Consider the following 17,683-nt stretch of genomic DNA (forward strand, 5'->3'; position numbering starts at 1 on the left):
AAGAAAAATTTTACAAACAATATCCTGTGGTGAATTTACAGTGTATGATATGTTCTGATATTTTCCATTGCATTTTATTTCATTTTTTAAACATGTTCATCGTGATAACATTAATGGATTATAAGTTATAGTTTAAAAAACAGCTCCAGGAAACCTTCCCACGGGTGTCTTTCATATGCTCTCATTATGCTCTGTATGGTCTGAATTAGAGTATCTTGGAATCATATTTCTATTGTTATAATTATATGTGTGTCTCCTTCTAGGTTGTGTGTCTCCTTGAGCACAGAGATAATATGTAATTTCTTTGCTCTGCTATCACTGAGCATCTGATTTATTTATTTATAAATAAATTTGTTTATGTTAAATGAATTAGAATTATTTATAAAATAAATTATGTATCATTATATTATAACAGATAATATAATAAATAATATATTATAATAATATATTATAATAATATAATATATAATAATACTATTATTAAATAAATTTAAATTATTATAAGTTTATTTGTGCTATATCCTGGTAGAATTGATACGTCTAGATAATTCATAGTGAACATAACGTGTCTGAAAAGTTGTAGACTTTACATTTGTTCATCTTCTATTTTGAGGAAACTGTTAAGCACGTAGTAATATAAAGAAAGCTTTAGTAATATAATATGGTATGGAGTTTTATTTTTGCATTGTCCATGTATACTTTTCTGCTTTGCAACACAATAAATATTGTTAATGATCAAGAATAGTATGTTAAGATATAAGAAATTTGACTTTTTCTTGGGGAGAAAATAGTCTTTCTTATGCTAATTGCATCTGTTCTGTGTATAAGCAGTATAATTGTCAAAAACAGATCTCTAAGACCCGTCATATTTTTATGGTTTTGTTAATAGAATTTTCACTTAGTTATCTTAAATTGTTGTTCTTTTTCAGTCATTATTCAATCTTTTGGAATTTAGAAGATTAGTCCTGAATTATAAGCCTCCATCACATGCTCAAGATTTACCCCGAAACCAAAAGGTAAAATACAAAAAGATTTTTAAGCAGAGCATGTATGATATGGTCTTCCTGTATTATCTGTGCTTGTTTTAGGAGCACTTGCCCCGTCAAGTGTGAAACAGTGTCAAACTTGAAGGTCAACCCATTAATCTCACTTTAGTAATTGCTTTTTTCCTTCCTTTTGAGTTGTCAAATTTCAGTAAACTTTATAGGTTACAATTTACAATTCAAGGTCTTTCTTCAATTGTCTGCTGAAAACTTGTGTGGAAATCAAAAAGTTTTTCTATTGTTTCTGTAGATAAGCCCTTGAGAAGATTAGTTTTGCACTGGCTGTCTTTGCAATACAAATGTATAACTTATATTTTGTAAGTTAATGTTCTTAGGCAATATAATGTGAGAGCTCAGACACAGGGCCAGCTTGTCTAGGTTCTGGCTGTGACCCTAGAGCAAGTTACGTGATCTGTCTTTGTTCAGTTTGCTTATCTGAAAAGTGTAAGTAATAACGGCAGTTATTTTATAGAGTTACTGTAAGAATCAGATGAGATAAAACACGTAAAGGGCTTAGAAGGGCCTGGTACATAGTAAGTACCAGATGTCAACTCTTGTCTGTTATTATATTGTTTATATTAGCTTTTAAAAAGATAAGACTTGATTTGCATGCAGAAATTCATACTTAGTGGAAAAAAATTGCTCATGGAGATAGTATGCTTGAGTATAGGGCTTTTCTGGTCTTGTCATTAAAGAATTTGTAGCCCTATAGGGAACTAGTCTCAAAGATATAGAAGTTAAAATTTTAGGTTTCAGTAGAGTCTTGAACTTTGTGTGACCTATTGTTAGTAGTAATGATACATTATTAAACTATATTTTTCTTTTAGTGTATAATTTTGAAAACTACTTTTACTGTAAACATATGAAACATTTATAATACAAGCCAGTGGGAATATAATTTGATTTATAACTAGCTTTTTAAGCTATAATCATTGGGCTATAAAATGTCACGCTGATAAACAAGCCATTTTTAAAAGGGAACTAAGATCACCTGACAACCCCCCATACCTCCAGAGAAATTAAGAAAAACTCCTTCAATCATTACAGTTTGTACATGAAACTTTTTGGACCTATTGCTTCCTGTTATTGCAGTTTGTTATTATCAGTGGTTCTTTCTTCTGATGTCTCAGTTGAATTATATTTATAATATATGTGACATTATTTAGAATTATTACTTCTGGTTAGGTATTCATATGTATATTGACCTTTTTTTTATGTTCCGGGATTTTAGTGCTTTACAGAGTTTTAATTTCTCAGTTGTAGCAGATTTTTGGCAAACTGAATCCTTAGTATATATAAAGGATAATATCTCACTTGCAAGTGGGATTTTTGTAGGACTGCAAGATTGGTTTAGTGTTTAGAGTTCAGTGTAATTCACCATTTTAACAGACTGAAGAAGAAAAACCATATGATTATCTCAGTAGATGAAGAAAAAAGGATTTGACAAAAGCTAGCATCTATTTATGACAAAATCTCTCAGAAGCTAGGAATAGCAAGAAACTTTCTTATCCTGATAAAAGCTCATTTATGAAAAATCTACAACTTATATAATATTTAATGTTGAAAGACTGAATGCTTTTCTCCAAAGGTCAGGAGCAAGCAAGGATGTTGGCCCTCACTACTTCTATTACCGATTAGACTGGAGTTCTCAACCAGTTTTATACAGCAAGAAAAAGAAATAACATGCATGTTGGAAAGGAAGACAGAAAGCTGTCTTCTTTATGTATATGACTTGACTGTCTATCTACAACATCCTAAGTACTCTCCACCTACAAAAAGATGCTAGAACCAAGAAATGAATTCAGCAATATTATATGATACAAGGCGAACACACAAAGATCAGTTGTATTTCTAAATACCAGCCGCACACAATTGGGAATTTAAATTAAAAAAATACTTATATACAATAGCATAAAATATGGAATATTAGGGCTAAAGTGGACAAAAGATATGTATGAAAACTAAAAGATATTGTTGAGAGAAGTTAAAGAAATAAAGTGATGTATTATGTTCATGGATCAGGGGATTCAATATTGTTAAGATATGAATTGTCCTCAATTCAATCTATAGATTCAATGCAATCCCTGTCATAATCACAGCAGGCTTTTTTATAGGAATTGACAAACTGATTCTAAAATTTATATGGAAAATCAAAGGATATAGAATAGCCATAACAATTTAAAAAAGAAAGACAATGTTGGAAGAATTAATTCTCAGGCTACAGTGATCAAGACACTTTGTTATTGGTGAAAAGATAGTCATGTAGCTCAATGGAACAGAATAGAGAGTCCAGAAATAGACCTACATGTACAGGGTGAATTGATTTGAGTCAAAGTTGCCAAAACAATTCAATGGGCAAAAGGAAAATCTTTTAAACTAATGGTGTCATAGGCAGAAAAATAATCCTCAACTCTTACAGGACACTATATATGGGAAAAGAAATTCATAATAGGATGTAAACCCAAAAGGAAGAAAACCATAGGAATTCTTGAAGAAAACACAGGAGAAAATTTTAGTGTCCTGGGTTAAGAAAAGATTTCTTAAGTAGGACAATAAGAAGGCACAGATCATAAAAGAAAAAAGTGATAAAATGGACTTCATCAAAATTAAAAACTTTTAATCTTTGAAAAATTCATACCAAATGAAAAGACAAGCCACAGACTGGGAGAAAATATTCTCAAAACATGTATCAGATAAAGGAATTGTGTCTAGAATATATGCAGAACTTGTACAACTCAATTGTAAGACAAATATCCTGTTATGTATTGGAACAAAATATTTGAACAGGTACTTCACCAGAGATGATATGCAGATTGTAAATAGCTACATGAAAAGATGCTCCACATTATTAGTTACTAGGAAAATGCAAATTAGAACTAGAGGTGCCACTGTGTCCCCATAAGAAGAACTAAAGTTAAAAATATAACCCATATCCAAGTCTTGTAGAATATGGACCTAGAACTCTTGTTGCATTGCCAATGCAAGTATAAAATAGTACACTGCCTTTGGAAAACAGTTTGGTTGTTTCTTAAATCGTCTACCATGCAACATAGTCCTTTCCCTCCAAGTTTTTACTCAAGAGAAATGTCACACAAAGACATGTACAATAATATCCACAGGAACTGGAACAGGTTAGTGGATAAATAAATGTAGTATAGCCATACAGTGGAATACCACTGAGCAATAAAACAGAATGAATTATTAATGTACACAGTCATATGAATGAAGCTCCAAATAATTATGCCTATTTCAAGAAATCACACTAAAATGAGTATATAGTGTATGATTTGGTTTATATAAATTGCTAGAAAATACAAAGTGACCATGATGGCCTGAGGATGATTTGGAAGGGGAGTGAGGAGTGAAGAAACTTTTGGGGTTAATGGATAGGTACGTTATCTTGATTGTGGTGATGCTTTCCTGGATGTATATGAGTCTGAAGCTCATAAAATTGTATACTTTGTAATGTACAGTATATTGTATATCAGGTATGCCTTGATAAGTCTGTTTAAAAATAGATAGAGAATAGTGTTTGCATAGTTTATGTGTTGGTATTTTCATAATTTACCCAAATGCAGTAGCTGCTCTTACTATCATTTACGGTTTTGCCTTTTGAAATTCAAAAGGATTTTCTAGCCACAGGAATTGGATGGGAGCAAAAATGTTTGCTTATACTGAAGTATTTTACTTTTCAATATGCTTCTCAGCAGAATTTTACTTAATTTTCAGAAGTTAATTATTTCATCTTTGTTACTTGGCAAGTAGTCTCTCAAAAAACTGCAATGACTTAGGTATAGTGATAAATGAAGAAATTGATCTCAGGAAATTAAAGCTATTTCTGGAAATTATTTTGTAGATTAAAATTCTTAGTATTTACACTTTTAGAACCTATGTATACATGCCAAAGCTGGGGGAATAGGAAGTCCCATAGAAAAATTATGGTTTACTTGTCTATCTCATTTAAAACTTTTGCATTTAACCTTTATCATTGATGATGGAATTTATTATACTTAAATAAAATCCAGGTTTTCCATAACTTAGCACTTTTATGTCAAACAATGCACTTTGTGATTGCTGTAGTGGTATATAGTTTTTGGGTCAAATAATAACTATTTGAAGTAAATTTTGTTCTCTTACACCTGTTCCTTTTTTAATGCATTCTGGGAGAAACTGTTTCTACATTGATTATATTCTTCTGGACAGCAACTATAAACATATACACACACATTCCCTATAATTTTATAATGTTGATAACGCCAACTATGCAAACTTGGAAATTTTTTCTAATATTTAAATAGTATATATAAGCTTTATATGTTATAATTGTTATTGCAAGACTTAACTGTAGTAGGAACTGCTTGTCTGATTTGTTGCCATAAAGTATTTCACTAAGGTATGTGAATTACATTCTTTTAAAAAGGTCTCCTTCTTGTTTTAAAGTAAATTGTTTGTGATTGGTAATATTGGGTTGTTTCTGTTCTTTTTGGAGCGTTTGGTTTAATCAGCCAGTAAGAATTGAATGCCTGCCTTGTATAGCAAAAAGTTGTGGAAGAGATATGGAAGTTCTCTTTGAGAAGCGTAGAGTCTTATTGAGAAACAAAAGTCAAGGATGATTTCAAAGGAACACTAGGAGGATGCTACTTTAGTCTAATATTAGGATCTAGTCCAATTACTTATCAGACTAATATTAGTCTGATAATAAAGATCATCATGTGACAGTGGCAGGTGGTGATTCATTGCTGAGTCAAAGACATTCATTTCAGTAGGAGTTTGAAGGGATTACTGACTTTGAGGGGTCTGGGAAGGCTTCATAGAGGAGGAGGGATTTTTGCTTAAATGGGTTTATTGAGGTAAAGTACTTAACGGTGCCTGGCATGTAGTTAGTGCTCATTGAATGTTGGCTATTGTTATTGCTGTCCTCAGCAGCAGCTGGGCCTTGCTGAATGGAAAGGATTATAGTAAACTGACTTGAATAAGGGAGATATTCTTGGCTGGATAATGACATGATTTGCTGTGAATATGTGGCATTTATGCTGAAATTGTGAGCTTAGCGTAGGTCGTCTACTGTTTTTGTGCTTGACTCCTTTGACACCAACACTCTTCTTTAATTATGATATAGGAGTGCTGGACTCACCCCTAATCTGTATTAGTTACATTTTTGGTTCTTTTTAAAATGAGTATCTATTTCCCAGTAAAGGTTTTGTTAATCTTCACTTAAAAGTTTTTTCTTTTTTTCCAATAGGAGCATCGGAATTTGCCTTTTATGCGGGAGCTGCGGTATCTATTTGCACTTCTTGTTGGTACTAAAAGGAAATATGTTGATCCATCAAGAGCAGTTGAAATTCTTAAGGATGCTTTCAAGTCAAATGACTCCCAGCAGGTAGCTTTATTGTGGTTGTTTGTTTATTAACCATGTGTATTTTATTTAATCTGATCTTTCCATAAGCAGTTTTTTCAAAGATACAAGACAATTGAAGATGCTGTTATTCATCTTTATTAAAAGTAAGCTGGAGCTATTTAAAATATTATTTGAAAGATTTCCTTTTAAATTAAGAAAAAAGTAATAATGATCTTGAAAGTTAAGATAAATGAAGCTGTGGTTAAAAAATGATTGAAATTGATAAGTGAAAACCATGGGTAAAATTAAGAATGTTTGCAGACGTGTAATTAAAAGTCTTCACAAATGTGTGCTAACCCAGTGCCAGTATAGTATCCATGCTCTTGCTATGCCTGTTTCTGCTGCAGGGAGGAGCTCTCTTAATTACTCAGAAAAGGTCTCTGAAATACATCAGCTTTCTTGTTGTTGGTTTCATTTTCCAATCGTTATGTAGTACTGCTTGGTGGCTTTTTATCCATTTCTTAAAAAGAATACTAGGAATTTTCCTATAAGGTGGAAAATGTCTACAAACAAACCAACATTTTCACATATAATTTGAGAAGTCAGAGAAATTAAAGAAGGAAAACAGAAGAGAAGCAAAGAAAGTAGCTAAGAATTATAGCAACAGCATTGAATATACAGCAGTGAAGAAGAAATGGGCAGAATTATAAAACGATATTTCAGAAGAGTTGCAAAAAGCCACTACACTAGTAGTGTAGTTTCTGTGGCATTGCATGTGTCTCTGTTGTGTGGCTGTGTCAGGGTGTTTAGTGGAGGGTTCTGAAAGATGTCTGATTCTGCTACTGCCTTCCCTGTGCTTTTTATTTTTTTAATTTTTAATTCTTTGTGGTGGGGTAGATTCGCCCTGAGCTAACATCTGTGCCAGTCTTCCTCTGTTTTGTATGTGGGATGCCTCCACAGCATGGCTGATGAGTGGAGTAGGTCCGTGCATGGGATCTGAACCCATGAACCTCGGCCGCCAAAGTGGAGTGCAGAGAACTTTAACCACTTGGCCATGGGACCAGCCCCTTATTTTATTTTTTAATTCAGCTTTTATGGAAAAGGTAAATGAACAAAAAAGGTATTCACATCAGGATTTGCTTTTATTTTTTTGTTTGTTTTTAAAAAATTTCTAACACTGTCCTAGTGCACTTCAGGTTTTGTGTTTTACTCTTATCTGTTATAACAATGCTTAACACAAGTCAAAAGAAATAATATTCCTGAAAATGATCCCACCCCCCCCCATTTTAGGTGCTCCTGGTTCTAGATGTGTTTTTTATTTTTTGTAGCATTATTATTTAGTATGTGCACTATATTCTCTAGTGGCTTTGAGTATACACTTAAGTTTAAAAAGTCACTTCTGTCCCTTTACGTATCTTTTCTTCTGGAATTGCTTTTTCTTTCTCTTTTTCTGGGTTACTCTCTTTGGTGTTGAACCTTTCTATAGGTGAATATTGATCTTTGGGTATCTTTTCTTATTTAAAAATGGGACAGCACAAACTTATAGGTACAGAGGTAGGCTTTTCAGTTTTGTTAGAATGGACAAGGAGACAACCAGCTGCTGTGCTGTTAGCTACTCCAGAATGCCACAGTGTGAATGAATGCCTTTGCTTCACGCTAGCAGTGTAGACCCACTGGTTTTCTCATTGTTGATTCTTTTTCTCTAGAGGTCTTTAAAGTAGTTGCACATTAATTCAGGTTGGTATAGGTTTGGTTCTCTTTTATTCTCAGACACTTGAATATGAAGTACACATTAGAGATATAGTGGAATAAATCCATAAGGAAAGTAAGCCTCATTACTTTTTTAAAAAGTGAGTTTATAGTTACATTTCGTATTCTTCCTGAATATATCATGTTTTGAAATAGGTGAGAGTCTAGTAGGATACCTTTTTGTATATAGTGCTATTAATTTTTAATCACACCTATAATTGCTTCAGTTTAAAACTAAAATGTTATACTAAAGACCTCATCTTTTTTCTCTCCATGAAAACAGATGGAGTTATCTTATAATTGTTAATTTTAGATTGAATGCTAAAAAAGATAGGGATTAATTTCTTCTGAAAAGTATTGTGATGACTAGGAAACATTTTTGTTTCTTGTCAGATACAACCTTGTAAGATAAGTAAAGTTAGAGAATTTTAAAGTTATGGAAAGTTGTTTTAAGGTGTTACGTTAGTTTGCTAGAACAGCTGTAACAAATTACCATAAACCAAGTGACTTCAAAGCAGTAGAAAATTATTCTCTCTCAGTTCTGGAGGCTAGAGGTCCAAAATGAAGGTTCTGGCAGGCCATGCTCCCTCCAGTCGCTCTAAGGTGGAATCCTTCCTTGTCTTCACTGTCTTCTGGTGGCTTGTGATGTTCTTGGCTTATGGCAGCATAGCTTCAGTCTCTGTGTCTGTCTTCACATAGCCTTTTCCCCTGTGCGTGTGTCTGCTCCTTTTCTGTTCCATATAAGAGTGCCCATCATTGGATTTAGGGCCCACCCTAATCCAGGATGATCTCATCTTGAGATCCTTACCTTAATTACATCTGCAAAGACCCTTATTCTAAATAAGGACACTTTCTGAGGTTCCTGGTGGACCCCTATTTAATCCACTCCAGATGGTATGGATGTTTATAACTGGATTTTTGTGCTGAGTTTAGTTGTCTTTAAACATTTGGCTTTGGAACAATTTAAACTTCCTAGACCTTAGTTTCAACATTTTAAAGGTGAATAGGTTGGCCCAGATGCTTCTCAAAAAACTCCTAGCTGGAAAGATATAGTAAGTTTGTTTTATACTTGGGGCTATTGTGATAATTAAAGCTGTATTGCTTACACTGATTCATGTGTCTTTGACTGGGCAGTCTGAGTAGGATTGATTTATTTTTTCCCCCTGGGTTCTATGAACCTATTTTCTATGTTCCGATCACATTATTGAAAGAATTGTAGTAGTTGACGAGTACAAGTGCTACTGCCTATTCCTGTTTTTTCTATGTTAGGGGAGCTAGGAACAAAGGAAGGGATGGCAAAAGGTGATGTGTGGGCGGGGTCTGAATGCAGACTCAGTTTGAAGTTCATGAGATGGTGGGCTCAGTAGCCACGGATTGATTGGACTCAACTTGTCCAAGTTAACAGATACCTTAGTGAAAGTGGAAATGGCTTAAAAAGTTGATTGGAAAAGTTGAATTAAGAAAATGGATTGTGAGAAAGCATGTCTTCCTTCTAAGAGAGAAGCCAGTAATAATTCTTTATATAATGAAGAACTCTTCGGTAATATGAACCCTTCATTTTATAAAGATTCATTACAAAGCTCTTTGTTGGTGATAATTCTTAAAAATCTCATTTGTAAGTGTGAATTTTAAGTTGTGTATATAGTTTTTTTCTTTTTTTGGGGGTGAAACCCAATCACAGTGATTATCAATATAATGCTTATTTTTCTCAGATACTGATTTCATACTCTGGTTAAGTTATAAATATTTCTTGCATTTGATGTGAAACATTTCATATGATACCTTTGTGAGCAGTCAGTAATTCTGTGTTTGAAATGACTGGCTGTGTTTTATGTTGTAAGATTTAGTATTTTTATTAGTAGGCTCAGATATCAACAAGAATTTTTCTTTCCACAGCAAGACGTGAGTGAGTTTACACACAAATTATTAGATTGGTTAGAAGATGCCTTCCAAATGAAAGCTGAAGAGGAGACGTAAGTTATCATGAAATTTAGTGATTGGTTTTTAGGAGATTGATGAATAACACTCATTGTTTTCCTCTTATGTGTTAATGTCAACAGAGAGATGGGAATGGGAGATAGGTGTATGGGAACCCAAATGTTAGCTGTATTATTGAGAAGCTGTTTGGAATTTGTGGCCACAGATGCTGGGTAGTTTTAGATTTCCACCAGAAGATCAGAATCTAGCGAGAAAGGTCTAAAAAGCGGTCCCTGAAAGGGCTAATCCCACATGCCCAGTTCTTTTCCTTAGATTCAACAATCAGTCACTTTCTATGAGAAGGAAGAGGTTAGTGGTGGGGAAATGGCAGGAGTGTTAATTCTGCCTGCTGGAGTCCTTTTACATAGAATCCTGAGGAGAGGGGTATGAAGTTCCTCCTCAGCACTCCTGAGCTTTTTATTTTCTACCCATTAGGCTGAGCCGTTAAGACTTTGGTTATTTAAAATATGTGGCAGGCCTCCCTAGAGAAAGAAATCCATACACTTTCAGGATGTCTTACTCCCACTCTCATGAGGCCACTCTCCTTATACCAACCACTGGTTCCTTTGTGTGTCTTCTTGAAACTTTGGTGGACTGTTGAGGATTTGCCACCACAGGATCTGATGGGATCCTACAAAATGCAGAACTCAAATTAACACTTAGAATCCAGGCAGAAATCCAAGGCTGAAAATCCTCTCCCTTCTCTTTTGTCTGCTTTTAAATTATGACCAGTTTCACTGTCCAATAAAAGTCATTATAACATGATCTGCAATGAGATTAAAGTAAAAAATATTCTAATTATGCAATGTTAACAACTAAGAGATGCCACAGTCTTTGAGACCTCTCTTTCATTCTCAAATTCCCAGGGAAAAAATAAGTTCCCAAATTACATTTTCTTGATCTTTTAAGATAATGTCCAAAGAAATTATACTTAAAAATCAGATTCTTTTCCCTTGTGGTTGCAGTCTAACAAAAAGAAGAGTCAGTTGTGAGTTGCTGAGTTTCTGCAGTCTCAGCTGCAAGCACGTCGTTTCTGCGTCTGAGTAGAGTGGGGGTCTACGGTGCAGCCTGCACCTCTTCCACTTGACTGTGTGCGGTTCCTTCAGTCCTTCAAATGTTCAATTTCTTATGCTTTAATTTTAGATTTCAGAGGATTATGAGAACACACACAATTAATATTGGTCTCTTACCTTTGAAATTTTGAAACAAAAGCAAAACTTCAACCCTTTAGCTATTGGCCTAACTATAATATTCCCGGAACTTAGTGCAATTCAGACTCACATTGTTGCCGAAAACTGTAGCAGAAACTTAGGATAATGTTATAAACTGAAGAAATCATCTTGGCTTTGGTTCTGCCAGGGTGCCTGTCATTGAGGGCCAGTTGGTTGCAGATGACTACCTGTGAGCTTAAACTAAGTTGGCAGAAATTGCCCAAGAGATTAATTATGGCAGTAAATCTACAATATCTGAGGGAAAAAAATTCTGTTTTAGCAAACTGTCTCTATCTTTGAGTGTTGCATTTGAAAGCTGTTTCCTTTTGGCGTGTTTAGAAGTTTATGATGCTGACAGCTCTGGTCGTAGGTGTGCTTCTTTCCTGTCCACCAAAACTGTTTAGTTGCATTTTCCACAAGCTTCAGTTTGCTGGGCCCCAATGCTGCACTGAGTGCAAGTTCTTTCTAATGACATGTTTTTATGCCACAGTGGTTGCTGCCATTGCGTTCTAGTATGGAACTGCTTCGACCTGTGAGAGCTGCCTCCTAAGTTAATTTCTTTCATCTCTTCATGTTAATATCTCTTCTCTTCATGTTAGTTTCTTCTGGAAGATTTCCCCATTGTATTCCTGAACTGAATCTGCTGCTGATGCTTCTGAACCCTGAGTCCCAACATCCAGTGAAGATCATTCTCTCTATGATACTGCTCTTTCCTTAGCTTTTCAATGTTATAGGCCTTGAGTATATTTCTTTCTGCTTTGTCTTTCTCCTGGGTGAGATATACTTTTAAGAGGCTGGCCCCGTGGCTGAGTGGTTAAGTTCACGTGCTCTGCTGCAGGCGGCCCAGTGTTTCATTGGTTCGAATCCTGGGCGCGGACATGGCACTGCTCATCAAACCACGCTGAGGCAGCATCCCACATGCACAACTAGAAGGACCCACAACGAAGAATATACAACTATGTACTGGGGGGCTTTGGGGAGAAAAAGGAAAAAGTAAAATCTTTAAAAAAAAAAGATATACTTCTAAGGTTCAGTTACAAATATATATTTTCATTCTTCTTTTAGGAAAGTTTGGCTGAATTTTTAACAGTTTAACCTGTTTCTTAGCCTCTACCGCATGCAGGACCAGCCCTGTTGATGGATGAGTTTCTTCTCTTCCTATTCTTTGACTTTTTCTGGCTTATACATTTGGTTTTTTCTAACTTATTTCTCTGATATTGTCTTGATAGGTTCCTCTTCTTGAGAGTTAATGAGCTCTGGTCACTGAGGAGAGTTGTACACCCTGGTTCCTCTTTAGTGAAGCTCACGTTCCTTGTACCTTTCCGTAGAGTTCTAATACCAAAAATTTATTGCACATGTTCCCTCAGTGTGAACAATATCTGTATCCCCATCTATAGTAACTGATAACTTCTCTTTGAAGTTCTTTCAGTAATTCTTTGAATCTTTTACCCTGAAATCTTTATTTCCTCCTCTCAAATCTCGCCTGACTTTTTGTAAGCACTTGATATCATATCCTGTGTTCAGCATATGACTTGCCAGTTGCTTTTTATCTGTAGTCTTAGAAGAATGCCGCTTTCTTGTTTGCTGAATCGTTGTTCCTTCTGAAGGGGTCATTCTCTTCTGATTTTTTCACCTTTTCTGATCTAGTAACTAACACGTTATCTCCCCTTTTTCTAAAACTGTTTTAAAAGAAGCTAGAACTTTTCCACTTTGTCTGAAATCTGAAGTCTTATTTGAAATATGTCCGTCTCCTCATTCGTTTCTCAGTAATTTTCTGTTTGTTCTTTACTGTTTGTGCAGCTAAAACTGTTTTTGAACCACTTGGCTCTTCCTGTCTAGAACAGAGCTTTCCAGGTGGTATGCCATGGCAGGCCAGACTATGGGTATTTGGAGATGTTGATCCTGTTTGTCTGATCATGAGAAAACATGTATTTTTACGCCAAAATTCTCTGCATATATTATCTGTGTACCAATGGCATTAAAAATATTGGGAAGCACTGACCCAAAGTGTTCTAGGTTATTCTATCAGCTGCCCTAGACCTTTGAACTCTTTCTCTACCAACCTAATTCCCAAGGGTAAAGTGTCCCTGATACAAGTTTTCTTTAGTGATTTCTTTTGGCCTTGGATATTTGTGTCAGTCTGTCTTTTCTTCTGCCTTTGTGCAAGTGGTGGATATATTGTTTCTACTATAGGAGTCTCATGTCTTTTTAATTGCTTTTCAATTGTGTTCCTCACATTTCTGTTGGTATAAGCACAGTCTGGGCCCTGAGATTCACAGCTTAAATCCATAGTAAACAGTAGGGCCTCTGAGAGGTTGCAGAAAAAGGACAAGGTAAATAGTTTATGGAAGATTCCTACCTAAGTCCTTAGGGAAGGTCAGTGGTTACCATAGGTCAGTGGAGAGCAGGCCAAATTCAGGCAGGGAGATTTGAAAAGATTTGGAAAGAGAGTTCAGAATTAGTAGATACTCACACCAAGTTCCTTCTGCCAAAGTTACCAACCTGATAAGTCATTGCTCTTTCCATGGGGTATGTATGTGACAATACGGGGAGAAGCCAGGACTGTTGCTTTCTATATGGAAATATGAGGCCACGGAAAGGAGACTCTGACTAATAGTTACATCTAAAGATTCATAGACTTTTACGTCAAGAGAAACAATTTTTGGATCATTCCTCTCCCCCTTATAAGTCTCAAGTCCTTTTTATTATCATAGTATAAAATATAAGGTGTGAAATAAATTGTTTCCATAGAGTTAAAATGCCCAGAGATAAAGTATAGGTAGTTGGAGGATACATAGGTTTTGGCGTCAGAGTTGATTTCACTTTGCGGCTTGAGCCCTTACTAGTTGTATGAATTTGAGCAAGTTGACAGCCTACTCTACAGCTTTATTATCAGTAAAATAGAGCACTGCCTGTTATTAGTCAGAGTGGGCTAGGTAGTCCTGTGGCAACAACCCCCACACTTTAGAATCTTATATCATATCCTTAGATGTGCCCAGTGAGTGTGAGCAAGGGGCTTTGCCCATCTGTTCACTCGGCTCCAGGCTGACAGAGGTTCATCTCATCACAGGCTTCTGCGATCACCATGGCAATGAAAAGTATAGTGGTTCTCAGAGTTTCTGCCCAGAAGTGGCACACATCATTTCTGCTCACATTTTGTTGGGCAAAGCAAGTCATGTGGTCCGCCTAACTTCAAAGTGAGAGGGAATGCTCATGCCCATCAGAGGAGTGGCTTTCAGTTTTTCTCCACTGAGTAATGATGTTGACTTTGGGTTTGTCATATATGGCCTTTATTATGTTGAGGTACTTTCCTTCTATACGCATTTTGTTTAGAGTTTTTACCATAAATGGATGTTGGATCTTGTCACATGCTTTCTTTGCATCTGGTGAGTTGATCATGTGATTTTTATTCTTTATTTTATTAGTATGGTATATATCGCATTGATTGATTTGCAGATGTTGAACCATCCCTGCATCCCTGGAATAAATCTCACTCGATTGTTGTACATGATCCTTTTAATGTGTTATTGTATTCTATTTCCTAATATTTTGTTGAGGATTTTTGCGTGTATGTTCATCAGCTATATTGTAATTTTACTTTTTTGTGTTGTCCTGGTCTGATTTTGGTATCAGGGTAATGTTAACCTTGGAAAATGAGTTAGGAAGCATCCTGTCCTCTTCAGTTTTTTGGAATGGTTTGAGAAGGATAGGAATTAAAAATCTTTGATTGTTTGGTAGAATTGACCAGAGATGCTGTGTGGTCCTGGAGTTTTGTTTTTTGGGAGGTTTTTGATTACTATTTCAATCTCTTTGCTTGTGATTAGTCTATTCAGATTCTCTATTTCTTATTGATTCAGTTTTAGGAGGTTGTATGAGTCTAAAAATTTATCCATTTCTTCTAGGTTATCCAGTTTGTTGGCATGTATCTTTTCATGGTTTTCTCTTATAATCCTTTGGATTTCTGCGATGTCCATTGCAATTTCTTCTCTTTCATTTCTGATTTTATTTATTTGAGTTTTCTCTCTTTTTAGTGAGTCTGGCTAAGGGTTTATCAGTTTTGTTTATCTTCTCAAAGAACTAGCTCTTAATTTCATTGATCCTTTCTGTTGTTTTTTTAGTCTATTTCGTTTGTTACTGCTCTGATTTTTATTTCCTTCCTTCTACCAACTTTGGGATTTGTTGTTCTTCTAGCTCTCATAGGTATAGAGTAAGGTTGTTTATTTGAGATTTTTCTTATTTGTTGATGGTGGCCTATATTGCTATAAATTTCCATTTTAGTACTGCTTTTGCTGTATCTCTTAAGTTTTGGTATGCTTTGTTTTCATTTTCATTTGTCTCCAGGTATTTTTTGCTTTCTCCTTTGATCCAACATTTGCTCAGTGGCATGTTGCTTAGTCTCCACATATTTGTGACTTTCCCAGCTTTCTTCTTGTAGTTTATTTCTAGTTTCATACCATTGTGGTCAGAAAAGATGGTTGATATAATTTCAGTCTTCTTAAATTTATTGAGACTTGCTTTGTTTCCCAGCGTATGGTCTGTCTTTGAGAATGTGCTGTATGCACTTGAGAAGAATTATGTATTCTGCTCTTTTTGGATGGAATGATCTGTACATACCTATTGAGTCCATCTAGTCTAATGTTTCATTTAGGGCCACTGTTTCCTTGTTGAATTTCTTCCCGGTGATATATCCATTGACTTAAGTGGGGTGTTAAGGTCCTCAACTAGTATTATGTTGCTGTTGATTTCTCCCTTTAGGTTTGTTAATATTATATACTTTGGTGCTCCTGTGTTATGTGCATATAAATAAGCATTATGTCTTCTTGTTGACATGTCTCTTTTATCATTATATAATGCCCATCTTTGTCTCTCATTATGTTTCTTATCTTGAAGTCTTCTTTGTCTGATATAAGTATGGTGACGCCTGCTTTCTTTTGCTTGCCATTTGCTTGGAGTATCATCTTCCATCCCTTCACTCTGAGCCTATGTTTGTGTTTAGAGCTGAAATGTGTTTCCTGGAGGCAGCATATTGTTGGGTCTTGTTTTTTAATCCATCCAGCCACCCTGTGTCTTTTGATTGGTGAATTCAATCCATTTACATTTAGAGTGAATATTGATATATGAAGACTTAATACTACTATTTTGTCTTTTGTTTTCTGGTTGTTCTATATTTCCATTGTTTTCTTACCTTGTATTTCTGTCTTCCATTTCAGTTTGGTGGTTTTCTGTGATGATTTTCTCAGTTTTCTCTTTGTATATGCTTTGTGAATCTTTGATTTTTTATCCTGGGGTTATCATGAGGTTTGAATAAAAGATCTCATAGATGAGATAATCTTTTTCTTTCTTTTCTTTTTTTATTATTTATTTATTTGAGGAAGATTAGCCCTGAGCTAACATCTGCTGCCAATCCTCCTCTTTTCGCTGAGGGAGACTGGTCTTGAGCTAACATACATGCCCATTTTCCTCTACTGTTTATACATGGAACGCCTGCCACAGCATGGCTTGTCCACACCCAGGAGCTGAACTGGTGAACCCTGGGCCACCAAAGCAGAATGTGTGAACTTAACTGCTGCGCCACCGGGCCGGCCCCGATAATGTTTTTTCTGATAGCCTCTTATCTCCATTAGCCTGTGTGGGTTCTATCCTTTTCCTCATCCCCTGCTATATTTTTGTTGTCGCAAATTATTCTTCTTGGTGTCATGAGTTTGTGACCAAATTGAGCAGCTTGTGGTTATTTTTGATGCTTTCTTTCCCTTTATCCTTTATTTTATAATTGTTTGCTAACCTATTCTGATATAGAGCTGCAATTTTCTGATTTTGTCTATTTGTCTCCTTGGTCAAAGCTTTGTAAACCTTTGCCTTTTTGTTTCAGGTATGAGGGCTCACTTCATCATTTCTTGTAAGGGAGGTCTAGTGATGATGAACTCCTTCAGCTTTTGTCTGTCTGGGAAAACTTATTTCTCTGTCATATCTGAGGGATAATTTCACTCAATAGAGTGTTCTTGGCTGATAGTTCTTGTCTTTCAGTATTTTGGATATATCATTCCACTGTCTCCTAACCTGTAAGTTTTCTCAGAAATCTGCTGAAAGCCTGATGGGGGTTCCTTTGTAGATTATTTTCTCCTCTCCTGCTGCTCTTAATATTTTTCCTTCGTCATTGACTTTTGACAGTTTTAATATTATATGCCTTGGAGAAGGTCGTCTTCTTTTTTATTTTTTGTTGAGGAAGATTAGCCCTGAGCTAACTGCTGCCAATCCTCCTCTTTTTGCTGAGGAAGACTGGCCTTGAGCTAATATCCATGTCCATCTTCCTCTGCTTTATATGTGGGACACCTACTACAGCATGGCGTGCCAAGCAGTGCCATGTC

General features: G+C 35.5%; 1 protein-coding gene across 6 annotated transcripts in view; it reads left to right on the plus strand.

Annotated features, from left to right (window-relative positions):
• The window catches only part of USP25 (ubiquitin specific peptidase 25), a 150,430-nt gene that overhangs the window by 69,224 nt on the left and 63,523 nt on the right, over positions 1-17,683 (plus strand). For all 6 annotated transcript variants that reach the window (XM_070488714.1, XM_070488715.1, XM_070488717.1 and 3 more), the window contains 3 exons: positions 930-1,016; positions 6,286-6,423; positions 10,027-10,103. In XM_070488714.1, the coding sequence (XP_070344815.1) occupies positions 930-1,016; positions 6,286-6,423; positions 10,027-10,103 (302 nt within the window). The remainder of the gene's footprint in view (positions 1-929; positions 1,017-6,285; positions 6,424-10,026; positions 10,104-17,683) is intronic.

This window comes from Equus asinus, chromosome 18 (genome assembly GCF_041296235.1).
Source record: "Equus asinus isolate D_3611 breed Donkey chromosome 18, EquAss-T2T_v2, whole genome shotgun sequence".
NCBI lineage: Eukaryota > Metazoa > Chordata > Mammalia > Perissodactyla > Equidae > Equus > Equus asinus.